Consider the following 15,515-nt stretch of genomic DNA (forward strand, 5'->3'; position numbering starts at 1 on the left):
ATTCAGACAAATACATAAGAAAAACACCAGGACTTACAAATATATATAACATACAGAAAATTGCACTACTGAGCACTGCACACATACTACGCAAAACACTTTCAATACTGTAACCATAAGAGCATCACAGCAAACCACAGTACATACCCAAGGCACACAGAGCTGCGCTCGGTAGTGAAGTGAAAGCATGTTATAAAAATAAAACTACTGAACAACAACAATAATAATAATAATAATAATAATAATAATAATGATGATGATGATGATGATGATAATAACAGACATCACTACCGATAGTGACAAATGCAGAATGTGTGGTGAAGGGATGAAACAGTACGGCACTTCGTTAACGAATGCTCGAAATTGGCACAACGGGAATACAAACGACGCCATGACAATGCGGCAAGAATGATCCATTGGGAACTCTGTGGAAATCACGGCATACAAAGAGCAAAAATGTGGAATGAACAAACCCCAGAAGGAGTTACTGAACTGCAAAATCCTGTGGGAAGTAATGATCTAGTGCGATCACCTAACCAGACTTTGTTGTGGTGCATAAGAAAGAAAGATATAGTAATTTTTAGGAGGGACAAGAGTGCCTAATAACTGACGTGACAGTGTCAGGAGGCCAACATATCATCATGAAAGAAAGGGAAAAATTTGATAAATATGGAGACCTGAGAATTGTGATCGCTAACATGTGGCAGCAACGAGAGTCAAACATAAAGGTTATCCCTATTGTCATCGGAGCATTGGGTTCAATACCACCCAATCTGAAAAAAACATCTGAAAACTTTAGAAATACTCTACAATCTAGATGTATTGCAAAAGTCGGCATCACTTGGAACTGCACGCATATTGCGTAAAATATTGTTTGTCTGAGGTCCTTGTTGTGACTCAACAAACAATACAACCCCCAGGTAGACAATATCTTCAATCAACAACCTCACGATATTGTATACTGTGCGACGTCTATGATAATAATAATAATGATGATAATAATTATAATGAATGCTATTTCTGTAAACCTTAACCATCCCCAAATTGCATAAAATGTATTTATCTTTGTGTTTACTTGAAATTTGGTATGACATTATGTGTTAAGGCTACTTATTTTTTCGATTGATTTGAAGGTAGTGTTTGCAATGTCTGAGAGATACATTACTAAAAATATGTTTTGTTATCGCCGTTGTTGTTGTAGTCGTTATTCTTGTTGCATAGCCTTTCCTTTTCCACATGATAGGCCGTGCCTTGACAGATTTGATCCAAGTTTTCACTAAATCGAGCAACCATATAAAATCGTTCTTGCTGATACTTGGAATTGTCGTTGTTGCAGTTGGAATTCAGTTGCGTTTTGCGGAATATGGTTGGATGATAATATTGTGTGGTTAGTGTAGTGTACTTGGTATACATGAAGTGCAGTTGTTGGGATATCATGCATTGTATATGACAAAATGACAAATAAAACATGATAACGTAGAATCGTTTGGACTTTGTTTAGAAATCATTTGTTCTGCAAAGTCTGTAGGTAAATAACCATATAATCTAGCATCTTCAAAAGAAAAGAATTTGCCCAGTGAAACATTCTATAGTTTCTCATTCTTTTGTTTGTACTCTTTCAGAAATTGATAAATATTTGTATGAAAAGTTGTAAATTCGTAACCAATAAAACAATAGAATTCTAATGTTTGAAAGGGAGTAAATCGGAAGGTTATTTAGCTAAGGAGAAGCACCAAAACAATCGGAGCACTGAGGGTATCAGCGGAATTGATAAGAAGAATAGAAATCTGTGCTGGATGCCATCAACTTTTTGAATTCGATTAGCCGAATTTGCCTTTCATTACATTCTTTCTCACTGCCATCACAAAATCTTCCTAAAGATGTGCAAACTTCATAAGATAATTAACTTTTACAACAATCATCTGTGTGTCATATTTAACGTATAAACACCATTGAAAGACACTTAAAGTAGCCATCCATGTATTATACTTATTGCATGTGCACCGTTGAAAGGCAATTAAAGTAGTCATCTGTGTATCACATTTGACATATACACACCATCGAAAGGCAACTACACTTAGAAACTACAGTTTTTAAATTAAGGAGTAACTTGGAAATTTTTCTAGATACAATTTATTTGTTATTATTGCACGTTTTATTACCGGATTTTTTGCTTTCTTACATTCCCTTATTATTATGTTCTAAGGATTGAGTTCCATTGTTTACTAGTTGATTCAGTAAATGTTTATAATTAGTTATTTTAATATATTTATTTTTTTTCTTAATACATTAACTATCCGTTAATCTTTTTATTTTGTTTTTATAATATCAAAAACAAAGTTCTGTGTTCGATTTGCTAATTTTTTTCTATCTCTGAAAATAAAATATTACGTTTAAAGTATTCTCACCTGATTATTTTTTCGACATTATCCGATATTATCACATTTCTATTATAGAATATCGAGTTGTCCGTGGGCCTTATACACTATTTCCTTCTTTCAACAGTAAAGGCGTTAGTAAATAATGTGATTTGAAGATCAATTCAATTAATTATAGCCGCTTGAATTTACACAATCCATGGTGTGTGCTGATTGTTAAAAGGTGTGCGCAATCTTTCTCTACTTGTATCTGTAGATAGGTCACCGAGGGGTCTAGCTTCGAGAAAAATTTTCCTCCATTTAGTTTTGAGAACACTTCTGGGCTTGATAATAGATAGTTGTGTTCGATCAAATGGTTATTTAATCCAGTTGAAAAGTCCGCACACACTCTTAGTTTACTAGTTTGTTTCTTTACATAAACCGTCGGAGCTGCCCAGTCTGAATGATCGACTTTTTCAATTATATCTAGATTTTCTAGTTTTTCCAGCTCTTTATTGACGTGGTCTTATGCCATAAATGGCACAGAGAACTGAGCTCAGTAGTGCAGTGAAAGAATACCACAAACAGCACGTTCCGTTTGGGCATAAAAACGGGTGTTGCCTTTTCTTTTACTGCAATCCTCGCTTTTGTTTTAGTGCAACAGCCTAATCCTTCTAAATCTCTGATGACAAACTATTTATTTTTTCTCGTTTGGTCCAGTTTTTCGCCATCTTAGTTCTGCAGTGCGATTTAATGTGTCTTGTGTTTCCACAACAAAAACACTTTGCTTTTTTGGACAGACACTCTTTTCTCAGGTGCATACCACTGCATGCCATACATGGGTTTATCTCCTGTTGTATATCGTATTTTTTGTGAAACACTTTATCCGTCTTCTGACTCTTCTACACTGGTTTTATCTGCAAACAATCTCTGCGTTGGATTTCTTTTGTGTCGTGCCTTAATTTTGATATCATATCACACTCTTCTGACAGTTTCTGGATAATTATATCCTGATTTATTTCCAGCTTTGCGAGAATTTTTGTTCTGACTTCTGCGTTCTTTTTAGCAGTAAGTTCCCTAGCAAAATCAGGCACTTGAACGAGTCTGGAGTTAGTTTATCCAGTTTAAATCTCTCACACTCTCTGTTCACTTTACCCGCATATGTGATAAGGTCTTCGTCATCGCTTTTCTCAGTATTCAAACACTTCCAACGTGTATTGAACAACAATGTTTTTTCCCTAAACATCCTACATAAAATCTCAATTGTGTCCATGAAATCTACGCCAGAAACTTTTTTTTTTAGACAATATAGAGTTACAATATTTCTCGTGCTCTATCGTCGCCAGCTTCCTCAGAATTAGACGCGTTTTCATTTCGTCCGTCCAGTCTTGGAATTCTTTTTCAAAAATTTGTTCAAATCTTCGGTAATATGCCTCGAAAGTGATTTCTTCTTCTGGGTTATATTTAAATTCATTCATTGAATTTGCTACATGGTCTGGCGAATTTTTCGGTTTTGTTACCGACATCATTATTTGTAGCATTTGTTGTTGTTCTTGTTCTTTGAGTTGTTGTTGCTGCTTTTGTAATTCAACTAAACCTAACAAATTTTCCATAATTTTACGGATTTTTCGTAAAATATGTACCACAAAAATGCTTATTACTCTTCTGTCAAGTTTTTATTTTCTCCACGTGAACAATTTTTCAACGTCGTACGCGTGAATTGTTTATTTTCTCGTGAAAAAAATATTTTCTTTCAACGTTGTCCGCGCGAATTGTTTATATCCTTGTCGCCACTGTTATAATGTGGATCCTCGTCCACTTGTATGATATTGTCGACGCTGTAATATTCTTGTCGCTACTATCATGTTGTGGCGGTATTCCGCGTATTATTATCTTTGACTTGTCTATCGTGCTATCGCTGATAGCTCCGCAAAACAATAACTTTGAAACGTTTACCTTGACGGTAACTCGAACTCGTATATAACACGTAACTGACACTGACTTCAGCTGAGAACTCGTACAACGACTCTACCACTACTGGCCCTATAGTGGCTCTCATACCTCTTTGTCACTACAACAACAGCCCAGCTCACTGCAAGCGGAGCGAGCTAGTCCGGTAAGAATTTTCCCTTTAAGGGTGAATTTTGAAATTTAAAAGTGAAAATTTAATATTTTAAAATAAAAATACCAATATGGTCTCCTAAATCGAGGAAAGCGATGGCTGTTGAAATAACTGCTATGACATCGTTTTCTCACCACTAGTTGATGTGGTCGAGAAACGAAGCAAGGACAACAGCAGCAAAAACAGCAGCAGCAGCAACAACAACGACAACAACAGAAGCAGCAGCAGTAGTAATGATCAAAGTATATTTAAAAACTAGCTTAAAAGCTGCATTCCAAGCAGACTTTTGCGCTGGCTCCTGCAGAGGGATAATTGGGCCTGCGACCCAAAACTAAAGAGAGCTAAATAGCATGACTATAATACGTCTATGATAATTATATGCTCCTGTGGTGCTGAATCAGAAGTTAAGGACGGATGAGAACTAATTCTGCAATGCAATCATTTTATTGTTTCAGTCCCAAGTTGAATTTCAACTTTTGGCCAATTTGTCTCGATGCAAAAATTAACGAAGCGAAAGTCGTTTGTCTCTCACTTAATCCCTGACGTCATCTGACAAATTCCACTAAAATGGCATGAATCAGCCAAGCTTTAGCTGCTAGAAATAAACAACCTAAATGCTTTTAAATCAGATCCCAATGATGGATGTCCAAGAACCAAATCAAGGACAGATTTTCAATTCCGGGATCATTCTGATTCCCAAAGGGTATAATATGTCTATTAGGGACCCCTCACGGACAGACGGAATTTCGCTTTTATTATTATAGATGGTGCAAGCACGACTTCCATCACCATCCCCCCACTATAAGCACTTGCACAACGACAACAGCGGTCGTTCTTTTTTCTCAGCAGAATGGGAATGATTTTGCACAAACTTGTCGGAAAATATCAAAAGTCAAGTTGACAGAAAAATATTGAACGACGCTAAGTGACGTTCAACAAAGGATGGCAGAACAGTCTTCCTTAACATACAGGAAGAGGTGAAAGAAGACATTAATAAAAAAAACATTATATATAAATGTTCAGGAAAGGAAAATTCTACAAGTCCACAAAATGGGAAAGGAGAAATGGTCATATATGGGCATGGAATTGTATTTACATACCGATCTGACGGTATCGAAATTATCCCTGACCTGATCAGCCTACCTAATGGAACGCAGCCAAAATGCCTAATTAGTGGCGAAACAAACAATTTAAAGGGTTTCTACCCCATGCAAAGAAAGTACACCTCTAACACAACAACAGCAGCAACAGAAGCACCACTAACAATACCAACAGCATCAGTGCTATGAGCAGCAGCATCCAAAACCAAAACAACATCATCTACAGAAAGAGTAGCAGGAGAGATCTTTCAACAACATCAGTAGCAATCACCGGTACCACACCCGAGAAAAACAATAACGCCACCTACATCACCACAACCGAGAGAAGCTTCACCCACACCAGTGGACGAAACCAACAGCGTGGAAATGCAGACGTTCCTCTCCTTGCCACAGATTTTCAGATTGTAAAAACTTGTCTAGCGAGAAAAACAATCTTGGAAACCCACCAGAATGGATCCTGAAGAAAAAAAGGAAAACATTACAAAATGAAAAGCGCGTTACAAGATAATCAGAAGAGAAGACACAGAAGCCAACAAACCATCACACACATACACCCTAAACCAAAGCAATTACAAACATCTCCAACACTACAAAAGCCACCAACTTTACAGACGTTTCAATAAACGAAAACACATAGCAATCCAGGCCGACAACATGAATAGCACTCTCAAGGCATCACTTTCGGTGAATACGAGATTTACTTATCTCCATGACAACTGGAAATGAGCGGCGGTTGGAACTGCGGCGTTGTTCTGCAAAGGTTTGGAACTCGAGATAAGGACTACCTTCCTGGGCCCAGAAGGGATGCTGGTGGTCATGGATGTAAATAGAAGCGACGCGAGTGCCTTCAGACTGGCAGTTGTTTATGCTCCGACATAGGAAGGACATCCAGATTTCTTTAGACGTCTGGACGTCTTCCTGGGAACGTCTCAACCTTTAGTACTAATGGGTGATTGGGCCATCTTGGAAACACGTTTGGATTGTGTGGATCTAGCAGCCATAAAAGTGGAGTGGCAAAAGTCTTGTAAGCTTGCTCAGATGTTTTCAACTGTCTGATGGGTACTGACTGGATTTCTGAATGTGCCATTGGGACATGGACGAACCGCTTCGGGACTTCTAGGTCGTATTTTGCCACGAACAGCCATAGGAAGTCTCTCATTGTTTAATTTTATATTGTAACTATTTTTTTTACTTTTCACACGCCTTTTATGTAAGCCACATTGTATTGTCCTGCACGTATCAAGTGTTTTTTGTGAACCCTTAGTGGTTGATTAAGGAAACATTATTATTATTATTATTATTATTATTATTATTATTATTATTATTACTGAGTGAGAGAGCTATACATGCCATCAAAGTGATACTGGGGTACAAATATACAAAGCTCAATATACCTATCATGACTACCCGTCTGATAAGGTACACCAGACACATGCGTCATAACAATGTGTGCGCGACATGGTCATCACAAATCAAGATAAACAGCGCATGACCTTGCAGGCGGACCCCAGTTAGAATTTTCTTCAGGTCGAGTAGCCCATCGCGCTCAAAAGGTCTCTGAATAAGGTTTAAGTATGATGAACAAAACACCTATGTTTCCAGAAATGAATTATTGAAATCCCCCAAAATTCCTCTCAACACATGGTTATGATGTTGCCCTACTACTTCTGCTCGTGATCAGAGATGTACATGTCATAATCCACTAAGGGACATGCTCAACTGGTTAAGGTCAAGCAACTGACAAGTAAATCTGTGGTATTGAGCTGAATATTTGTTGTAACCCATCTTTTATACCAAGACAAAACAATGTACATAATAACACTTCCAATCAGTTAAGATCAAAAGCCATGAGAGCCACTGCCTGGTACTGCATCATCATCATTATCATAATCATCATTGTTGTTGTTGGTGGTGGTATTGCTTTTATTGTTATTATTACTATTATTATTATTAACGTATATTTATTTTATTTTTACAGTAACCAGCAACAGTGTGGGTAAGTATATAAAATTATTTATATAAATGTGTACTTGATTAAAAAACTGGCGTGGTAATAATCCTTTGGTTTTAATAGTAATTTACTTCTTTAAGGCGGTGAGTAGGCAGAATCGTTAACACACTGGGTAAGATGCTTCGCAGCATTTCGTCCGTCTTCACGTTCCGAGTTGAAATTCTGCCGAAGTCGGCTTTGCCTTTAATTCTTTCGGGTTCGATGAAATAAGTACTGGTTACACACTGGGGTCGATGTAATCGACTAGTCCCCGTCCTCAAAATTTCAGGCCTTGTGCATTTAGTAGAAAGTATTATTATTATTATTATTATTATTATTATTATTATTATTGAGTGAGAGAGCAGCGCATGCCATCAAAGTGACGCTGGGGTACAAATATACGAAGCCCAATATACCCATCATGACTGCCCGTCTGATAGGGCTACACCAGATACATGCATCACAACCATATGTGCGCGACATGATGACCACATATGAAGGTAAACAGTGCATGACTTTGCAGGTGGGGGCCAGTTAGAATTTTCTTGAGGTTGAGTAGCCCATCTCACTCAAAAGATCCCCGAATAAAGTTTGTTTAAGGATGATGAACGAAACACTCATGTTTCCAGAGATGAATTATTCAAACCCCAAAGAATTCCTCTCAACACATTTAGTAGAAAGAATTATTATTATTATTATTATTATTATTATTATTATTATTATTATTATTATTATTATTATTATTATTATTATTATAGTTGTTGTTAAGGCGGTGAGCTGGCAGAATCATTAGCATTGCGTTCTGAGTTCAAATTCCGCCGAGGTCGACTTTGCCTTTCATCCTTTCGAGGTCGATAAACCAAGTACCAGTGAAACACTGGGGTCGATGTAATCCACATGTCCCCAACTCACAAAAACTTTCAGACCTTGTGTCTATAGTAGAAAGTATTATTGTTGTTATTGTTATTATTACCATTATTATTATTTACATATATTTATTTTATTTTTACAGTAGACATCGACAGTCTGGGTAAGTATACAAAATTATTTATATAAATTCATATAAATTTATACTTGATAATTAAAAAACTGGCGAAGTAATAATCTATTGGTTTTAATAGTAATTCTCCTATTTAAGGCGGCGAGCAGGCAGAGTTGTTTGCACACCGGGCAAAATGTTTAGCGGCATTTCGTCCATCTTTACGTTCTGAGTTCAAATTCCGCCGAAGTCGACTTTAGCTTTCTTCTTTTCTAGGGTCGATAAAATAAATACCCATTGAGCACTGGGGTCGATGTAATTGACTTAGCTCCTCCCCCAAAATTCCTGGCCTTGTGCCAAATTATTATTATTATCGTTGTTATTGTTATTATTACCAATATTATTATTAACATATGTTTATTTTAATTATACAGTAAACAGCGACAGTGTTGGTAAGTATATAAAATTATCTATATAAATTTGTACTTGATTAAAAAACTGGTGTGGTAATAATCTATTGGTTTTAATAGTAATTTAATTCTCTAAGTCGGTGAGGTGGCATAATCATTAGCACCCCGGGCAAAAGTTTTAGCTGCATTTCATCCGTCTTCATGTACTGAGTTGAAATTTCGCCGAGGTCGACTTCAACTTGCTTCTTTATGGGGTCGATAAAATAAGTATCAGTTGAGCATTGGAATCAATGCAATCGACATATCCCTTCTCCCGAAGTTGCTGGCATTGTACCAAAATTTGAAACTAATATCAATTTACTTGTTTAAAGCGGCGAGCTGGCAGAATCGTTAGCACGCCGGACAAAATTCTTAATGGTATTTCATCTGTTTTCACTTTCTGAGTTGAAATTCCGCCGAAGTCGCCTTTGCCATTCATCCTTTCGGGGCCATTTAAATAAGTATCAGTTGATGTAATCGATTTGCCCCCTCCGCCGAACTTATGTCAAAATCTGGAACCAATATTAATTTACTTCTTCGTATACTTTGAAAATGTAAAGCAGAGCATCAAAATTTCATATTTACAGTAACTGAAAAGATATACACAGAATTGTATTAAGCTTTTAACCTAATTTACTCTACACAAGAAGTCACTCACAACCAATTTACTTAAAGAAAAAGGAAGCAGCAAAACTATGTTTTTCTCGCCTCCTAATTGCAATACATCTCTATAAGCGAACAAAAAAAGTTTGTGAAATATTCTAAATCTGAATCATTTGAGACACCGACTTCAAGGTCTCTTATGTATATTTCTTAAGAGTTAGTTCTTTGTATACAGTGATTGTAATCACGAATTCGTTGAACGAAACTACGTTTAGACATGACATTTTTGTCTGTTCACTGATGTGTGTGTTTGCTATTCAAAATAGACAATGACCTTTAAAATTTTCGACAAAGTTTTGTCAGAATTAAATTTAAAGTTGTTCAGAACTTGGGTAATCTTTCCTTTCAGGTTGTTTTAAATTCTACAATTGTATGTAAACGTACACATTGAGCGGTGTCTTTTCTTTTCGCGAGCTGTTTTGAAACGTTACTTGGCGTATTCCTTTATGTGTGTATGTATCGTTTATATAGATATGCTGCAAGGTGTGTAATATTTAAAGTGCTTATATAAAGACATTCGTATGTAATCTAACTGCACACAACTTTTCCAATATTTGGTATGCTGTCTTGTATGTATGTACGTGTGCGCGTGTCCTACTTTTTGTATCAGCAGTGCGATTCAATCACTTTTCAGTTATCTCTACAGGATTTCTATTGAATTTAGAGTCAACACTGAAAGTTATGACATTTTGTATACGAATACGTCTACATTGCGATCGAAGATAGAAAAATAGGTAATGGGTGTATATGTATATATATTGCTCCTTCTTCAGCACTATCCAACCCGTTAACCACCCACGAAAGTTTTCCTTAAATAATCACTAAGTTTAGCGGAGTAACACAATTGGATAGACCAATTTACATATCAAACACGTTCCTGACAATTAGTACATACATATTAATTGCTGGTAGGGACACTGTATTTCGTTTTGTAACCGTAATATACTACCAAGTATATTTAATATTTATAAGTCAATACTGTGTCCTACTTTTTGTGTTAGCAGTGCGAGTCAATCACTTAAAGTTTTTCTCTAGAGATTTTCTATAGAATTTAGAGCCAGAACAGAAAATTACGACGAATACGTCTGTGCAAATAATGTGATCGAAGATAGAAAATTAGATAATAGGTATGTGAAATGACGTAACTTGTGGTGGCTCTAAATTCTATAGAAAATCTGTAGAGATAACTTAAACGTGTTGTGTATATCCTTGTGTGGGAAGTATAACCTATCTACATCTCCATTGATGTTGAAGCTTTCTGTAACACTGGGCAGCTTGCAAGTTTGAACATCTGTCTCATTGAGTTCTTGTTAATGGTCAGTTTAGAAGGCCAAACGTAGGCGTGTAGATAGGTACTATGCAAAGATATTGTGGGTGATGCTTGTTGCCAGCTGAGAGTTCTGACGATCATACTCTCTTTCCTCTCCTGAGGTATTCATTCTAATTCTGGGTGTCTGGAATTCCACAATTTTTTAGCCTTTGCATATACCGAACTTTCTGGGATTAGATTGTATATATATTCTTCATATGAATCTTTGTTAAGAGCGTTAGTTTATTGTATATACAGTAAGTGTAGTCACGAACTGGTCGAAGGAGACTACATTTAGCCATGATGATTTTGTCTATTCACTGATATTTGTGTTTGTTTGTTTTTCAAAATAGACAATGACCTTTAAAATTTTCGATAAAGTTTTGTTAGAATTAAATTTAAAGTTGTTCAGAACTTGGGTAATCTTTCCTTTCGGGTTGTTTTTAATTCTACAATTGTATTTAAACGTACATATTGAGCTGTGTTTTTGTTTTCGTGAACTGTTGTGAACCGTTACTTGGCTTATTTCTTTATATGTGTAACGTCACAGCGCTGTTGTGTGTATATCATTTGTATAGATTTACTGCAAGGTATGTAATATTTAAAGTATTTATATAGAAATATTTGTATGTAATCTGACAGCACTCTGTACCTCAACTTTTTCAATATTTGGTATGTTGCCTTCATATGAGCAGTAATTACACACGTTCACATATCGGATTGACCATTAGAGATGGTCAAAAAGTTTCCGTACTAGTTATGTTTAATAACTGAAATCTGTTTTAAAGTACATTCTTGCCCATTTTAGACGTTTATCAATATTAGTTGGAGATATAGGAAACTGGCGAGGAGATTTTTTCACAGAACCAATGTCGCGAAGGACTCTACACCTTTTGTTTCTCTTTACTCCAACAATCCCAGCCATATTAAATACCTTATCACTACTGAGTAGTGGGTTTTTAGCGACGATGCGTTTCTGCTAACGTTTATCTCTCGTGGACAAGTTCTTGAACCCCTTTCCAGACCTTGGTTTCCTGTTCTTTGTTATATCTTCAGTTGTTTTCTTGATTGTTCGATGATGTGGGTCAAGCTACTTCGAAATGTTCAAAGAGGTCATGCCATTACTTAAAAGCTTAGTTATTTTCTGCTTTTCAGACGCTGTAATATCTTTCTTTTTACCCATGACTATATTATGACCTGCAAAATAACAAAAGCGTATTATTAACACTGTAAAAATATAAATTCCAACATTTGCATAATAACTTCAGACAGCCAATTTCAGTAAATTCTCAATTACTCACGAAAAACAGATCAGATGTGTGTCAGATTATAGCCACAATTAAGAAAGAGCATTTGTACCAACATCCTAAAATTTCAGCTTCCTATATACATGTACATTCATTTTATTATAAAAAAAACCGATTTGTATAATATCTTCAGACAAGGTGTATATAACTTTGATAATAGGGGGATCCCTGAATGATCGATGTATATCAAAGTGAAGCGCACCACGAATTGGCTACACAGAATATTACAAGACAGCCTCTGTCAAGTAATCCTTAATCATAGTACAGGATGTACCGATGAAGGGAAGTTCACTGTTGTTATGTAATCCACAACTCCAGTAGTAGCCAAAGGTATGCAACGGTGAATGGAACCTTCGGGTTCCATAGTAATACTCACTGATGAAGATTGTTTATCACGGTCCGAAATCAGGTAATATGAGTAAGCCTGCAAATCCATTTGCGATTTTTAATCGCTATTTGGTAAGTTGGCTTTATATTTACTCATTTCCTCGAATTCACCTGTGTGTATAAGTGATAACTCTTGTTCTTGAGCCGTTTTGACTCTTATTTCTAGCAATGCTGTGTACTATCTTGTACTCTGATTATAAATTGATAATTTTATCTTTATGGTTATTTTATGCTTGCTATTCATTTATATTACTTCTTATTAATAATAATATCTTTATTTTAAAAATTATATTCACTTCGATCATTTTGAATTTGCCGCTGCGTTCAAATAGTCAATAAACACATGGTGGCGCGAGTACTTTTAACCCTCGGCTGTAATACTCACAGATAAAAACTAAGTGTTTACCACAGAGTCCGATATCAGGTGATATGAATACGTCTGCAAATTCATTTGCGATTTGTAATCGGTATTTGGTAAGCTGGCTTTATATTTACTCGTTTCCCCGAATTCACCAGTGTGTATAAGTGATAACTATGGTTCTTGAGCCGTTTTGACTATTATTTCTAGTAAATGCTGTGTACTACCTTGTACCCTGATTATAAATTAATAATTTTACCTTTATGGTTATTTTATGCTTGCTAGCCACTTATATTACTATTTTTTATTAGTAATAATTTTCATAATATATATATTTATGCATACATATACATAATTTGATCTCACCGATTTTATCACACTGATTTGGTCCAACCTACAACCCTAGAACGGTTATTTTGCATGCATACATACATACATACATACATACATACACACACAGGCACGCACACACACACACACACACACACACACACACACACACACACACACACACACATTTATATGTATATACATTATGTATACTTGCAAAGGTTTTATCAAGTTGTCGGTAGGACTGAAACCTATATGTTTGACGAGGAATATCTCGTGATATTTGATTTGATATATGTCCCTTGCGATAACGATCTGTTGTATTTCGCATCTTATAAGATCGAAAGAATATGCACAAGACAAAATAGTGATGGGCTTCATATAAATGACTAAAAATTTGAAAGACGGTGCCTTCAGCAGGGTATCTTCCATTGAATAAATCCAATAAGAAAAGGAAAAAAAGCAGAAAGGAATAAAAGAATGGACTGTGTTGAAGCTAATGGAACGCGTTTGTCCTGTGATTTACTTTTGTTTCTTGCATTTCTTCCTGATTGATTCTAAAAGTACTGGTTGTCATTGTGGTTTGAAATTCTTCAGGCAATATGTATTTTTATGTTGCACTTCAATATTAATCTTGTTACGAAGTAATTTTGTATCAAAATATGTTATTTTATGCCAAGAACTGTAGATTATATGTCTTCCTACTTGTAGTATAAACTTTGGCAGGCTTTATGTAGGACAGTTTTATATAAATATCATTTTCTTTTCCTCATTTAATGATCATTTATGCTATGAGAAAGTCACCATATTCTTATTACATGTTTCAGAAGGAGCTGGCATGTTCTGAATATCGATTTTTAAAAGTGTCTTTCCTGAGTGTTTAATAACTTCCTGAAATACTGTTGGCTGTTAGCACTATAACATAATAATAACTTTCATATTTGTGCGGTCAGTGGTTCTAAATTGTACAATTGCATTTAGATCTGAGGTGGTCTCTTCTTTTATTACTATGATTTCTTTATTCGAAATGCACCGGAAACTTATATTTACGTTGTTATTAAATAATTTGTTCAATTGGGAAATGTCTATTAAATCGAATTAGAAAATTTCACGCAGTTCTTACTTTTACATATTTATTGCATGGCAGATAAAACCAAGCTGTAATACTTACCTAGGTAGAAATTTAAGTATTATATTCATTAAGGTACCGTTATATATTTTCTCTAATTTAAAAAAAAACTTATTTTTCTGATCAGAGATTTTAGATATTTTTATACATATGCTCTCAGTAAAATTTTAAGATGGTTAGTGTGTTTCTTTATTACCTGGCTAGTTTACAATAAAATTGTGAGTTCTTGATATATATAAACGCTCAAATGTATGAAGTATAATCTTCACGAGTTTGTTGTTATTGAAAAATCAAGGTCGAAGTCCTTGAGAGTTTGAATCGACCTTTAAAAAAAACAACTTATTTGATTTATAAAACCATACTTTTTGTACTTCATATATAAACCACGAGTCTGTTCAATACTGTTCAATACTGAACCCATCTGTTCAATACTAAATCTACTTTCTAACTTATCAATAATATATAATCCCATCAATTGTCACATAACGGCTTAGCTGAAACTATGCAGGTTAATATCGAAAAGATTTTCGACACTTTTCTTTATTCAGGTGGAATCATCTCGAAAAATAGCGATTTCCTTGTATTTTAAAAGCATCTTCGTTGATGGTGACAAGTCTATACAACATTATAATTTTCAGATGAAATATCTTTTAGACAGACGGTTAAAAGCCAACGATGTCAGACAGAGTTAACTAGTATAGTTTTCTTTTTAGACAGTTCTATATTTAAGAGATGAAGAATTATGTACATTATTTATGTTATTTACATTTGACTGATATTTGTCCTCATCTTGTTTGCTGTTAACACAACGTTTCGGCTGATATACCCTCCAGCCTCCATCAAGTGTCTTGGGGAAATTTCGAACCTGGGTTCTCATTCCTAAAGTATTTTTTCGATGTTGTTATTATTATTATTATTATTATTATTATTATTATTATTATTATTATTATTATTATTATTATCATTATTATTCAGGTCACTGCCTGAAATCGAACTCGGAATTTTGGGGTTAGTAACCCGCGCTCTTAACCGCTA

General features: G+C 35.2%; 1 protein-coding gene across 3 annotated transcripts in view; it reads left to right on the forward strand.

Moving 5' to 3' along the window:
• Positions 1-15,515, forward strand: part of LOC106877887 (uncharacterized) — a 164,448-nt gene that overhangs the window by 30,433 nt on the left and 118,500 nt on the right. For all 3 annotated transcript variants that reach the window (XM_014927039.2, XM_014926964.2, XM_014927110.2), the window contains exons 2-4: positions 7,558-7,575; positions 8,582-8,599; positions 8,983-9,000. In XM_014927039.2, coding sequence (XP_014782525.1) covers positions 7,558-7,575; positions 8,582-8,599; positions 8,983-9,000 — 54 coding nt within the window. The remainder of the gene's footprint in view (positions 1-7,557; positions 7,576-8,581; positions 8,600-8,982; positions 9,001-15,515) is intronic.

This window comes from Octopus bimaculoides, chromosome 4 (genome assembly GCF_001194135.2).
Source record: "Octopus bimaculoides isolate UCB-OBI-ISO-001 chromosome 4, ASM119413v2, whole genome shotgun sequence".
Taxonomy (NCBI): Eukaryota; Metazoa; Mollusca; class Cephalopoda; order Octopoda; family Octopodidae; genus Octopus; species Octopus bimaculoides.